We start from the raw sequence: 14786 nt of genomic DNA, 5'->3' as shown, positions 1-14786 counted from the left end.
AGAGTCTGGAGGAAGACTGGGGAGAAGGAAATGCCAAAATGCCTGAAGTCCAGTGTCAAGTACCCACAGTCAGTGATGGTGTGGGGTGCCATGTCAGCTGCTGGTGTTGGTCCACTGTGTTTCATCAAGGGCAGGGTCAATGCAGCTAGCTATAAGGAGATTTTGGAGCACTTCATGCTTCCATCGGCTGAAATGCTTTATGGAGATGAAGATTTCATTTTTCAGCACGACCTGGCACCTGCTCACAGTGCCAAAACCACTGGTAAATGGTTTACTGACCATGGTATTACTGTGCTCAATTGGCCTGCCAACTCTCCTGACCTGAACCCCATAGAGAATCTGTGGGATATTGTGAAGAGAAAGTTGAGAGACGCAAGACCCAACACTCTGGATGAGCTTAAGGCCGCTATTGAAGCATCCTGGGCCTCCATAACATCTCAGCAGTGTCACAGGCTGATTGCCTCCATGCCACGCCGCATTGAAGCAGTCATTTCTGCCAAAGGATTCCCGACCACGTATTGAGTGCATAACTGAACATTATTATTTGATGGTTTTTTTGTTTGTTATTAAAAAACACTTTTATTTGATTGGATGGGTGAAATATGCTAATTTATTGAGACAGGTTTTTTGGGTTATCAGGAGTTGTATGCCAAAATCATCAGTATTAAAACAATAAAAGACCTGACAAATTCCAGTTGGTGGATAATGAATCTATAATATATGAAAGTTTAATTGTAATCATTACATTATGGTAAATAATGAAATTTAACACTATATGCTAATTTTTTGAGAAGGACCTGTATAAAGTTCCTGTATTCAGGGGAGAAGAAGATTTGGCTGGGGGTCACCCACTGCCTGAGAACCTCCCCCTTGCTTCTTATTTCACCGAGGCTTAGGCATGCTGCCATGCTCCTTGGCCCACAGCCTGTGCCAGTCCCTGTGCCCTGGATGGGTCTCACCCCCCACATGATGAGTCTGTGTGACGTGTGAGCAGGAGACGCCCCCTGGTGGTTATATAGCAGAGTGCTCCCAGCTGGTGGCACAGCACAGGGCTCCTCTCGCTGTAGACATGAGCTGGAGAAGTGCTTTGCACCTGCACGATCTCTGGAGGAAGAAGCATGGAGTTCAGCCCAGACCCTTGTGACCTCTTCAACACCTCTGGAAACATGTGGGACCCCAATACGTCCAATGTCATGAGGGAGAGGAGCTGGACTAACCTGAGCAGCAAGGTGGAGGACTGTGGGGGCTCAGTGTCTGTGGCTTTCCCCCTGTCTATGATGATCACTGGGCTGGTGGGGAATTCACTGGCCATGCTGATGATCTACCAGTCCTACAAGAAGAAGGAGAGTAAGAGGAAGCACTCCTTCCTGCTGTGCATAGGCTTCCTGGCACTCACTGACTTCACCGGGCAGCTCCTCACCAGCCCCATTGTCATCTCAGTCTACCTGGCTAAAAGGCAATGGAGCAACGTGGACCCCTCTGGACACCTGTGCCCCTTCTTTGGGCTGAGTATGATCATGTTTGGCCTGTGCCCCCTGTTTATAGCCAGTGCTATGGCGATTGAGAGGACTCTGGCCATTAGGTCTCCTCACTGGTACTCCAGCAACATGAGGACCAGAGTCACCATCACAGTGCTGCTGTGCATCTGGGGGGCAGTGCTCGGCTTTGCCCTCCTGCCCATCGTTGGATTGGGGCAGTACACTTTGCAGTGGCCAGGGACCTGGTGTTTTATCAGCACTGACCACAAGGCTCCAAGGAATGTCGCTTTTGCTGCCACTTTTGCCTCTCTTGGGCTGCTGTCACTTGGCACCACCTTCACCTGCAACCTGGCGACCATCAAAGCCCTGGTGACCCGATGCAAAAGCAGAGGCTCAGCCTCCCAGGCCAGCAGGCAGTGGGAGAGGATTACAATGGAGACCATGATCCAGCTGATGGGGATAATGTGTGTTCTGTTTGCCTGTTGGTCGCCACTTCTGGTAGGCAAAACTCACTGTTACATGAGGCTAAGACCACCTGTGCCCCCCAAGTCCTGCAGCATGCTGCGACTTCTAGTTCTACAGCACCTGAGAGGCACAGGCTGTGCATTGCGCTTATTGCACAGAGTTTGCATCTTCCTAAGTTTGTGAAGCAAAGCAGGTGCCAGATCTGCTGTCAAAGAAGTTCTGCAGCAGCTGGCTGTGATCTTTAATCCTGTGATCCTCCACCACATGTGGTTGACAAATGTGCTGTATATTGTTCCTCCATGTTATATTTCTCCAGCTTTTAGTTTATTCCAGCAATCAGGTGTTTTACTGGTCTGATGCCAAAGATGGTCTGCAGCAGCTGATATATAAAGCCCCATCTTGAAATGTGGGAACCCCCACCACAGGTGTAGGATGTTTTCTCTGAATACTTTTTGCTTATGTTATATTTCTGCTGTAAGATAAACCCATCATAGCAACTCAGCGATATATCTCCTTCCAAAGATGTTCTGCAGCAGCTGCTATTAATGCTGGGCACTGATTTTCAACCTTATTCGTTATTTTCACTCTCCATATCACGATAATGGTCCGCTATTATATGGTATATAATGGTCTTCTATTAAATGGTATATAGGTCACCAGCAAAGGTGTTCTGCAGCAGCTGCTATTAATGCTGGGCTCTGATCGTTACTTTTACCACATGCGCAAGGTTCTTTCCTATTTATCACCCCTTACACTTCGGTTGCATTTATCTCATTTCAGCAGTCAGATGACTGAAAGGTCTGTTTGAAAAGATGTTCTGCAGCAGCAGCTGCTATTAATGCTGTACTTTGATCTTCAATTGTCGCCACTCCGATCACATATGGCAGGTATATATCTCTATATACTGCCCCATTACACGTCCTCACTTCAGTCATGTGATTGATAGCTCTGCATCTAAAGAAGTTGTGCAGCAGCTGATATTATCTCTGGCCTCTGATTCTCAATACTATTGCTCATCGTTACACGTGGAAGATATTTTCCTTGTGTTCTATGTTTTATTTCTGCATCAGTAGTTTGCTAATAATTAAATAACTGATAGATCTGCTTTCAAAGATGTTCTGCAGCAGCTGATATTAATGCAAGGCTCTGATTTATAAATCCAATGGTCCCCACTTCCTCATGTAAAAGTTGTATTTCCCCTGCAGCATTAGAATCCTATTTCTCTCCTTTACTGGTCCTCGATGAAAGCTGTTCTGCAGCAGCTGGTATTCATAAAGGATATTGCTCTGCTGCTGATACTTTCTGGAAACAATTCAAATAATTGAGCTATTAGTGCAGTTCTGCAGCAGATCAGTCTGTTCCCACCTACTGTGACAGGCTGATAGGTTTTCCACCCCAGAGAGGGGTCATCACCTGAGCATCATGTCAGAGCCCAGAACCCCGTTCCCTTCCATGGGAGACCTGACCTGCAGATCTTGCCACTAGTGCAATGCTCTGCAGCAGGGGTGTGAATCTATAGTTTTACTGAAACTACAACTCTCAGCATGCACCTGGGAGTTGTAGTGTTGCCACAACTTGGAAAGCCCAGGGTTAATCCAGGGGATGCAGAGAACAGCATGGAGCCTGTAGGGGGGCACATGGGGTCCTTGTGGTTCTGTATGACTTCAGCCATATAGCAGATATTATAGGAGATATTAGGATTACCCCAGTGTATCGCTGTGGGGTCCTAGTGTGGGGGGTCTTCACACGGGGCAGATAGATTGCAGGGGGTCTTCCATGAATGGAGCTGCGGAATCTTACAAATCCCATATAGATGAATGGAAGAAATGTGTGAATCCACAAGAAGAGACATTTGGGCTGCAGACGTCACAAATCATCATATACCTGTATGTAATCCGTCAGGAGGTGGTTAACACATTAAATGCTGATATGTCAGAATATGTCATAGATGGGGGGGTTGTGAGTGGACGCCCCCAATGGTCGCTAAATTCATGACGATCCGGAGGGACTGAGGATATTTGTCATAGTTGACTTTTCTGTAAAATGTCCTTATGTCAAAGTGAAATTGATGGAGCTGCCATTAAAATCAATACTCTAAATCCAGCCAGTCAGCCCCCCCAATAGATGCTGAAGGGGCAGGCGGAGGGAGACGCTGCCGCCATGGTGCCCCACAAGCTGGCAGTGCCCGATCTGTGCTAGTGGGGTCACTACAGGTAGTGGGGTCTCTGTGCCTTTACGAGGGTTGTTGGCACTAGGAATCCCCCTTTTCCACACACCCGATGGGGTCAGAGCTTGTACGTGGGGCCCCAATTAGCAGCTGCCTCATCGCTCTTTCATTTTTTTATTTTATTTTTTGCATAGTAATTAACTTGATTTTGATTTATTGCAGATTTTCCTCTTCAATTTTGAAGTACTGGATAATTCTGCAAGCAAAAAAAATAAATAAACACAGGTTGCGTCCTTTTGGGGTTTTTTTCCCTGTGCAGTTTTCCTACAAAACCTGAAGAATTTCAAATTTCCTAGTCCCAGCAAAGAGCCATGGATTCCTGAGCCTCATGCGCACATTGCTTATTTTTTACTTGCAGATTTATATCTGGAACCTGTCATTTCTTTCAGCGTTTCAGAGCGAGGAAAAATCGGCAGCAAAAACACATGTAAAAAAAAAAAGCGCGTATATTTTACGTTGCGTTTTTCCTGCCAAGAGATGCAGAAATTTGCAGCAAATACGTAATGTGTGCACAGACCCTAAAACCTCCACTCTCTGCAGCGGAAGATCAGGAGATAAATCTGCACTAAATCCCGCTCTGTTTCTGCAGATTTCCCCGTGGATTACTCTTCTGTCTATATTGCCTGGCAGATAATCAGTAAAGCCAGAAAATTAAAAAAAAAAAAAAAAGAGAAGTTTTGCGTAATCCCTTTGAGTTCCCAAAGATCAGCGGCGCCTCTCGTGCCGGCAGCTGCTTTTCCCCACTATATTTAATGCACATCCACAGAATTTTAATGTCTGAGGCTCAGCACCACTGTGGTTTTCGGCAGACACCCACATGCCGTAGTTCTGGGGTCAGAACCCCCTGCTTAGCTGTTACCACCGGGGGGCGCTGTAACTGGAGACACACAGCTTCACCTGTCAATCATTCGAATGTGATAGACTGATGGTCCTCCGCTGTTATAAGAGCGGGGGTCCGGATCATGGGATCCATGATTTCCATATACCCCAACATGGCTACAGATGAGGGTGGTCTTCATGAGACGTCTTCCAACCTGAGAAGTATCTTCTGACCCTTCATTGCTGAGCAGGGGGGCGCAGGACATAGAAGTCGCCTCTTTTGTGACAATTTGTATCCAGAATTTAAATTCTCACCCCAGATTTAATTTCCGGGATTTGGAAAATTTCCAGCTCATGGCAAAAATTCTTTCAATCTGTTATTCCTCATTTCGGGCTCTATGCGGCTCTTCATTGTAGAATCGCGCTTTATTAGCTTCTTGCAACTTTAACTTTTTTAATTATGTATCGGTGCCTATACCAGTCTAAATATCTCTCATCCTCTGTAACTTGGCATCCGTTTTTTTGGAGCCGCCAGTTTCACATTCATCAGCTTTCTGCCAGCACTCTAGGTGCTGGGACTTTCTATCTCACAATTCCAGCATGGATAGTGCTTACCGTTGTGAAATCCCGCCTCTTTGTCATGGCTGTATGCGGTGTGACAGACAGGAGAGCGGCCTAAACTCCCCTCCGGTGTTGGTGCTGGAGTCTGAGAGATGTTATGTCATGTGAGCGCTGCAACTAATCAGCGGCCAAAACTGACATCCAGAAGTCAGAGAGCAACAGCGGGTCTCACTTCTTCCAGAAGCCGTCGCTGATTGGCTGCACGGCTCACATGACAAGGAAAGAGGCTCCAGAATTGATCATTTCTGGACAATTTATGGTCGTAGACAGGACAGAGATGGCGGCCGCCTCCTGCTGAGACCCTTCCTCCTGACCCTCTCGTTGTGATACACTTGTATCTGATGAATCGTTTATTATCTTTTATTATAAGGGTCGGCAGGAAAAGCAGCAATTAGCCGCGTGTAATAACTTCACCTCCCGGGAGAAGATGATTTTTCTCGGACTCTGATTGCAGCTCGCCGGTTCTCTCTGTGCCTCGCGGTCCGTTTCTGGAATCCAATACACGAGACGTCCTGGTCCTATGGCTAGTGTAATGCAAAGTGGGACAACTCAAGGAACGGATCACGTGTGCGGTGCTGTGCTGTGTGCGGTGCTGTGCTGTGTGCTGTGCTGTGTGCGGTGCTGTACTGTGTGCGGTGCTGTGCTGTGTTGTGCTGTGCTGTGTGCGGTACTGTACTGTGTGCGGTGCTGTGCTGTGTGCGGTGCTGTGCTGTGTTGTGCTGTGCTGTGTGCGGTACTGTACTGTGTGCGGTGCTGTACTGTGTGCGGTGCTGTGCTATGTGCGGTGCTGTACTGTGTGCGGTACTGTGTGCGGTGCTGTACTGTGTGCAGTGCTGTGCTGTGTGCGGTGCTGTGCTGTGTGCGGTGCGGTGCTGTGTGCTGTGCTGTGTGCGGTGCTGTACTGTGTACTGTGTGCGGTGCTGTGCTGTGCTGTGTGCGGTGCTGTGCTGTGTGCGGTGCTGTGCTGTGTGCGGTGCTGTGTGCGGTGCGGTGCTGTGTGCGGTGCTGTGCTGTGTACTGTGCTGTGTGCGGTGCTGTGCTGTACTGTGTGCTGTGCTGTGTGCGGTGCTGTGCTGTGTGCGGTGCTGTGCTGTGTGCGGTGCTGTGCTGTGTGCTGTGCTGTGTGCTGTGCTGTGTGCTGTGCTGTGTGCGGTGCTGTGCTGTGTGCGGTGCTGTGCTGTGTGCGGTGCTGTGCTGTGTGCGGTGCTGTACTGTGTGCGGTGCTGTACTGTGTGCGGTGCTGTGCTGTGCTGTGTGCGGTGCTGTGCTGTACTGTGTGCGGTGCTGTGCTGTGTGCGGTGCTGTGCTGTGTGCGGTGCTGTGTGTGGTGCTGTGCTGTGTGCGGTGCTGTGCTGTGTGCGGTGCTGTGCTGTGTGCGGTGCTGTACTGTGTGCGGTGCTGTGCTGTGTGCGGTGCTGTGTGCTGTGCTGTGTGCGGTGCTGTGCTGTGTGCTGTGCTGTGTGCGGTGCTGTACTGTGTGCTGTGCTGTGTGCGGTGCTGTGCTGTGTGCGGTGCTGTACTGTGTGCTGTGCTGTGCTGTGTGCATTGCTGTGCTGTGTGCGGTGCTGTGCTGTGTGCGGTGCTGTGCTGTGTGCTGTGCTGTGTGCGGTGCTGTGCTGTGTGCGGTGCTGTGCTGTGTGCGGTGCTGTGCTGTGTGCTGTGCTGTGTGCTGTGCTGTGTGCTGTGCTGTGTGCGGTGCTGTGCTGTGTGCGGTGCTGTGCTGTGTGCGGTGCTGTGCTGTGTGCGGTGCTGTACTGTGTGCGGTGCTGTACTGTGTGCGGTGCTGTGCTGTGCTGTGTGCGGTGCTGTGCTGTACTGTGTGCGGTGCTGTGCTGTGTGCGGTGCTGTGCTGTGTGCGGTGCTGTGTGTGGTGCTGTGCTGTGTGCGGTGCTGTGCTGTGTGCGGTGCTGTGCTGTGTGCGGTGCTGTACTGTGTGCGGTGCTGTGCTGTGTGCGGTGCTGTGCTGTGTGCTGTGCTGTGTGCGGTGCTGTACTGTGTGCTGTGCTGTGTGCGGTGCTGTGCTGTGTGCGGTGCTGTACTGTGTGCTGTGCTGTGCTGTGTGCATTGCTGTGCTGTGTGCGGTGCTGTGCTGTGTGCGGTGCTGTGCTGTGTGCGGTGCTGTGTGCGGTGCTGTACTGTGTGCGGTGCTGTACTGTGTGCGGTGCTGTGCTGTGTGCGGTGCTGTACTGTGTGCTGTGTGCGGTCCTGTGCTGTGTGCGGTACTGTACTGTGTGCGGTGCTGTACTGTGTGCGGTGCTGTGCTGTGTGCGGTGCTGTGCTGTGTGCTGTGCTGTGTGCGGTGCTGTACTGTGTGCGGTGCTGTGTGCGGTGCTGTACTGTGTGCTGTGTGCAGTGCTGTGCTGTGTGCGGTGCTGTGCTGTGCTGTGTGCGGTGCTGTACTGTGTGCGGTGCTGTGTGCGGTGCTGTGTGTGGTGCTGTGCTGTGTGCGGTGCTGTGCTGTGTGCGGTGCTGTGCTGTGTGCGGTGCTGTGTGCGGTGCTGTACTGTGTGCTGTGTGCAGTGCTGTGCTGTGTGCGGTGCTGTGCTGTGCTGTGTGCGGTGCTGTGCTGTGCTGTGCTGTGTGCTGTGCTGTGTGCGGTGCTGTGCTGTGTGCGGTGCTGTGTGCGGTGCTGTCCTGTGTGCGGTGCTGTGCTGTGTGCGGTGCTGTACTGTGTGCGGTGCTGTGTGCGGTGCTGTCCTGTGTGCGGTGCTGTGCTGTGTGCGGTGCTGTACTGTGTGCGGTGCTGTGCTGTGTGCGGTGCTGTGCTGTGCGTTCACAGATGATCCCTTTAATCTGAGAGCCGCTATGATCATGTGAGCACGGTGGCTCAGTGATTAACCACTTTAAGTCACATTCACACCTTTAGTATTTTACATACAGTGGTGTGAAAAAGTGTTCGCCTTCTTCCTGATTTCCTATTTTCCATGTTTGTCACACTTAAATGTTTCAGATCGAACAAATGTAAATATTAGACAAAGATAACACAAGTAATCCCAAAATGCAGATTATAAGTGAAGGTCTTTATTATTAAGGGAGAAAGAAATCCAAACCTACAGGGTCCTGTGTGAAAAAGTGATTGCCTCCTAAACCTGAAAGCTGATTGGGCCACACTTAGCAGCAACAACTGCAATCAAGGGTTTGCGATAACTGGTAATGAGTCTTTTACAACGCTCTGGAGGAATTTTGAACACTCATCTTTGCAGAATTGTTGTACTTCAGCCACATTGGAGGTTTCCGAGCATGAATTGTCTTTTTAAGGTCATGCCACAGCATCTCAATGGGATTAAGGTCAGGACTTTGACTAGGCCACTCCAAAGTCTTAATTTTGGTTTGCTTAAGCCATTCAGAGGTGGCCTTGCTGGTGTGTTTTGGATCATTGTCCTGCTGTATAACCCAAGTCCGCTTCAGCTTGAGGTCATGAACAGATGACGGATATTCTCCTTCAGGATTTTTTGGTAGACGGCAGAATTCATGGTTCCATTTACCATAGCAAGTCTTCCAGGTCCTGAAGCAGCAAAACAGCCCCAGACCATCGCACTACCACCACCATATTTTACTGTTGGTATGATGTTCCTTTTCTGAAATGCTGTGTTACTTCTACACCAGATGTAATGGGACATACACCTTCCAAAAAGTTCAACTTTTGTCTCGTTACAGAGTATTCTCCCAAAAGTCTTGGGGATCATCAAGAAGTTTTCTGACAAAATTGAGATGAGCTTTTATTTTCTTATTGCTCAGCAGTGGCTTTCATCTCTGCCATGCAGCCATTTTTACCCAGTGTCTTTCTTATGGTGGAGTCATGAACACCGACCTTAACTGAGGCAAGTAAGGCCTGCAGTTCTTTGGATACTGTTGTGGGGTCTTTTGTGACCTCTTGGATGAGTCGTCACTGCACTATTGGGATAATTTTAGTCGGCCGGCAACTACTGGGAAGGTTTACCACTGTTCCATGTTTTCGCTGTTCGTAGATAATGGCTCTCACTGTGGTTCGCTGGAGTTTCAAAGCTTTAGAAATGGCTTCAAAACCTTTTCCAGACTGATAGATCTCAATTACTTTGTTACTCATTTGTTCGAGAATTTCTTTGGATCGCGGCATGATGTGTCTAGCTTTTGAGGATCCTATGGTCTACTTCACTTTGCCAGGCTGTTCCTAGTTAAGTGATTTCTTGACTTAGAACAGGTGTGGCAGTAATCAGGCCTGTGGCTACGGAACGTGAACTCAGCTTTCCTAATATGTGATAGACCACAGTTACTTTTTGTTTTAAGAGGGGGTCAATCACTTATTCTCACAGGGCCCTGTAGGTTTGGATTTCTTTCTCCCTTAAAGCTAAAGACCTTCATTTCTAAACTGCATTTTGCCATTACTTGTGTTATCTTTGTCTAATATTTACATTTGTTTGATCTAAAACATAAGTGTGACAAGCATGCAATAGAATAGGAAATCAGGAAGGGGGCAAACACTTTTTCACACCACCGTATGTAAAATACCGACCAAATACTGAACATGTGAATGTGGCTTAAAGGGGTTGTCACTTGTAAAATGTTGTTGTATGTACCACAGGGTTGCAGAGGTCTAAAATAACAAATGGACCCGTTACTCACCCTGCCAAAGTCCAGCGCCGCTCCTCAACCTCTGCTCTGGATTTTGTTTATTGTCTGCAGCGGTGAGATCACATCTACAGTGCATGTGACCGCTGCAACTGATCTCTGAGCTCAGCACCTCGTGTCTCCTACATCCTACAAATATCCTGCGCTGCTGGATAAATGGATAAATGACAAGCCGCGATGGAGTATGAAATGTGGGTTCAATGTCAACGCGTTTCAGGACTCCTTCTTCAGGACTGAGCTCAGTGATTGGCTGCACTGTAGATGTGATGTCACTGCTGTAGCTAATAAATATGGACCGGAGCAGTGGTATAGAGGCATCGCTGGACCCATGCAGGGTGAGTAACAGGCCTGTGTTATTTTACTTGGGACAGCCCCTCTAATTCTGGATCCTGTTATTTGGCCCCTTATCTGGATCATGGCTTTGCTGCCCCCTGGCCGCCTACAGTCAGTACACAGACTCCTCAGGGGGGTGATATGTGTCTGAAGATCCGTGAAGATGATGATAAATGGCCGCTCCGCTCTGTTCTCCGCACTTGTTGGGTCCCGTCCAGATCTTTCCTTTTATCCGGGTGCAGTGCGAGCAGTGAAGGATTCCAGTGTACGCAGCTCTCATGTCACTGGAATGTCAGCACAGATTCGCCGTATATTCTGTAATCAGTTCCTCTGTCTGGGCCCAGGCATGCGATTGTAAAACCATAATCCTTAAAGGGGTGAGCTGATAAAGTGCCAGCATATCACTCGTATATCCTGACAGCTTGTGGGGTCTTCCCGGTAATGGGCTGTTACTTCCCTCAGACGGTATGAGCGCTGCCGTCCATTAACAGCCACTGATTGTCAGCAGCGCTCACATGACACAATCTCATGTGAATGCCGCCACTTGGTGCCCCGATATCAACCGAACGGCCCCAATATCACCGGAACTGCCCTGGTCCGGTAAAAGGGTATAATAAGCAATTTTTATTTTCAGCGGATCTTTGTTCCATAAGGAGCTGTCCGTGTAGTGGACGACCCCATTCCAGCAATGACTTTTCCCAGAGGATAAGATCTCGGTAACGTTGTATCTCACACGTTCCATTACTTTACATTGTGTCGGATGTGACGGGGCTGCTGCTCCCTCCATGTGTACACCGAGCCCCCTGAGTGCAGCCATAGATCACTTTTATGGGCCGCTGCCTAATACTGAGTGTGTCACTACATGTAATTCTGGAGTATATTTAGGCCATGTGTCACTATGAAGAATGGTTTTAGTTTTGCACATTACAGTGATTTATTACCGACTTATGGCTGTATTTCATGTCGCAGCCGTCATCAGACTTGACGCTGTTTGTTAATTGCATGTAGATCAGCAGATAATTAATCATTGGGTTTAAGGCCTCGTTCACAGTCTGATGTAGTGTAGCTGGGCGGTATAGGAGAAGTGCGGGTTACAATGCTCTATAGCAGAATTACACTTGTATGTAGGCACTGTATGGCCCTAGTGTATAGGCACTGTATGGCCCTAGAGTATAGGCACTGTATGGCCCTATAGTATAGGCACTGTATGGCCCTATAGTATAGGCACTGTATGGCCCTAGAGTATAGGCACTGTATGGCCCTAGAGTATAGGCACTGTATGGCCTTAGAGTATAGGCACTGTATGGCATTAGTGTGTAGGTACTGTATGGCCCTAGAGTATAGTCACTGTATGGCCCTAGAGTATAGGCACTGTATTACATTAGTGTGTAGGTACTGTATGGCCCTAGAGTATAGGCACTGTATTACATTAGTGTGTAGGTACTGTATGGCCCTAGAGTATAGGCACTGTATGGCCCTATAGTATAGGCACTGTATGGCCCTATAGTATAGGCACTGTATGGCCCTAGAGTATAGGCACTGTATGGCCCTAGAGTATAGGCACTGTATGGCCCTAGAGTATAGGCACTGTATGGCCTTAGAGTATAGGCACTGTATGGCATTAGTGTGTAGGTACTGTATGGCCCTAGAGTATAGTCACTGTATGGCCCTAGAGTATAGGCACTGTATTACATTAGTGTGTAGGTACTGTATGGCCCTATAGTATAGGCACTGTATGGCCCTATAGTATAGGCACTGTATGGCCCTATAGTATAGGCACTGTATGGCCCTAGTGTATAGGCACTGTATGGCCCTATAGTATAGGCACTGTATGGCCCTAGAGTATAGGCACTGTATGGCCCTATAGTATAGGCACTGTATGGCCCTATAGTATAGGCACTGTATGGCCCTAGAGTATAGGCACTGTATGGCCTTAGAGTATAGGCACTGTATGGCATTAGTGTGTAGGTACTGTATGGCCCTAGAGTATAGTCACTGTATGGCCCTAGAGTATAGGCACTGTATTACATTAGTGTGTAGGTACTGTATGGCCCTAGAGTATAGGCACTGTATTACATTAGTGTGTAGGTACTGTATGGCCCTAGAGTATAGGCACTGTATGGCCCTAGAGTATAGGCACTGTATGGCCCTAGAGTATAGGCACTGTATGGCCATAGAGTATAGGCACTGTATGGCCCTAGAGTATAGGCACTGTATGGCCCTAGAGTATAGGCACTGTATGGCCTTAGAGTATAGGCACTGTATGGCATTAGTGTGTAGGTACTGTATGGCCCTAGAGTATAGTCACTGTATGGCCCTAGAGTATAGGCACTGTATTACATTAGTGTGTAGGTACTGTATGGCCCTAGAGTATAGGCACTGTATTACATTAGTGTGTAGGTACTGTATGGCCCTAGAGTATAGGCACTGTATGGCATTTAGTTTATACGTACTGTATGGCCCTAGAGTATAGGCACTGTATGGTATTAGTGTGTAGGTACTGTATGGCCCTAGAGAATAGGCACTGTATGGCATTAGTGTGTAGATACTGTATGGCCCTAGCGTGTAGGTACTGTATGGCCCTAGAGTATAGGCACTGTATGGCCCTAGCGTGTAGGTACTGTATGGCCCTAGAGTATAGGCACTGTATGGCATTAGTGTGTAGGCACAGTATAGCCATCATATATAGGTACTGTATGGCACTAGTTTGCAGGCATTGTGTGGCAGTAATGTGTAGTTATTGCATGGCACTGGTGCACTTGTATGCAGGCTGTATAGCACTGACATGTGGCACTGTATGGCATTAGTGTGTAGGCACTGCATGGCCTTATAATATAGGCACTGTATGGCATTAGTGTGTAGGCACTGTATGGCCTTATAATATAGGCACTGTATAGCACCGTCTCAGTCGATCCTCTTTGCTCGCGGCAGCATGCGGCCATGGTCGCCCCTCCATTATGTGGCTGAATATTTCCCTACCAGCTGATGGCATCTCCCCCTCGCCTCCATGTTACACTGTTATTCTTGCTTGTCCTCCATGTTGCCTCAGTCTCACGTGATCTTCTCTCCTCTTCTGCCCAACAGATCATTATGCTGAAGATGATCTTCAACCATACCTCAGTGGAACGCTGCGACCCCACCTCGCCCACCCAGAGCGCCGACCTGCAGAAAGACTGCAACTTCTTCTTGACGGCGATTCGGTTGGCCTCGCTGAACCAGATCCTGGACCCTTGGGTTTACCTCTTACTGCGACAGATCCTGCTCAGAAAGTTCTGCCAAGTGGCCAACGCCGTGTCTAACTGCTCCAACGACGGACTCAAAGAACAGCCGATCATCCTGAGCACGGAAATAAGGAAACCTCTGGGCTGATAACAGAGAGCGACAGAGAAAACTCATGCTACAAAAAAAAATGTGAAATGGTCCATGTGGACCGTCTGCTCCAGGAATGGAGCACAAAGCTGCTAAACCGTCTAATTTATCATCTGTGCCAAATGTATCGATCCGAGGTCTGCGAGACGCGGCTCCGACTTTCATGGCGCTACAGGGCATGCTGGGAGTTGTAGTGTGACCGCAGTCGGGAGGAGCTGCAGATATCTGGTCTGGATTGTGTATGTGTGTAAGAAAAAGCTGCAAATACAACAGGGACATATTCTACGTAATATCGGAAGCATCCGGGATGAGGACGGCGGGCGAGCATCTATCCTCCATGTATGACCACAAGGCGCGTTGTTCCCAGCGGCATCTGCTAAGTGCATGACCAAGGCTATAACATGAGCGAATGCCGGGAAATAAAGCAGATTGTCAGAGCGGCCCCTGGTGTGTTTATTGTAGGGGGAGAGGGGCGGCCGAGGTGACAAAAAGCAGACAAAGTACAAAAACGCCATCAAAATAGTTATGGAAGCCGATCCTGGTCCCTAACGCCATCTGAGACTGCGTTACACAGGGCCGATGCCAGGGACCGCGGGGCTGAGAGGCTCCAGATCTGGGCAAACATGGGTTTTACTTGTTGTTCCACCACAGTCCTGTCACTTTCCATAAATAAGTCGTCGTTGTGCCCGGTGTGAACGCCGCTCTTCTCCTGAATCCGCCGATGTTCCTCTTTAGTTCCGGCTCCTCTCCGTTCCCGAAATACTTCTCCTTCTTCGCTTTATGTCAATTCAGTCTTGTTAGCCAAGTGGGCCGTCCCTTCATGGGTGTCTTTATGATGACTACGCCCACTTGGATAAAAAAAAAAG

At 48.7% G+C, this 14786-nt stretch overlaps 1 protein-coding gene across 1 annotated transcript; it reads left to right on the top strand.

Annotated features, from left to right (window-relative positions):
* The first annotated feature begins 807 nt into the window (after positions 1-807).
* PTGER3 (prostaglandin E receptor 3) lies at positions 808-14361 on the top strand. Its single transcript, XM_069738271.1, has 2 exons — positions 808-1976; positions 13636-14361. Exons 1-2 carry the CDS (start codon positions 1119-1121, stop codon positions 13918-13920), a joined length of 1143 nt encoding a protein of 380 aa, XP_069594372.1. The 5' UTR covers positions 808-1118; the 3' UTR covers positions 13921-14361.
* Positions 14362-14786: the final 425 nt, after the last annotated feature.

The sequence above is a fragment of the Ranitomeya imitator genome, chromosome 8, assembly GCF_032444005.1.
Source record: "Ranitomeya imitator isolate aRanImi1 chromosome 8, aRanImi1.pri, whole genome shotgun sequence".
Taxonomy (NCBI): domain Eukaryota; kingdom Metazoa; phylum Chordata; class Amphibia; order Anura; family Dendrobatidae; genus Ranitomeya; species Ranitomeya imitator.
Note: the sequence above shows the minus strand (reverse complement) of the source record. Positions and strands in the feature narration are given on the sequence as shown.

Excerpts from the sequence above, each read along its gene's own strand:
- PTGER3 (XM_069738271.1), top strand. The coding sequence starts at position 1,119 with ATGGAGTTCAGCCCAGACCCTTGTGACCTCTTCAACACCTCTGGAAAC. Across the intron at positions 1,977-13,635 it reads CCTGTTGGTCGCCACTTCTG|ATCATTATGCTGAAGATGAT; the intron begins GTAGGCAAAACT and ends TCTGCCCAACAG.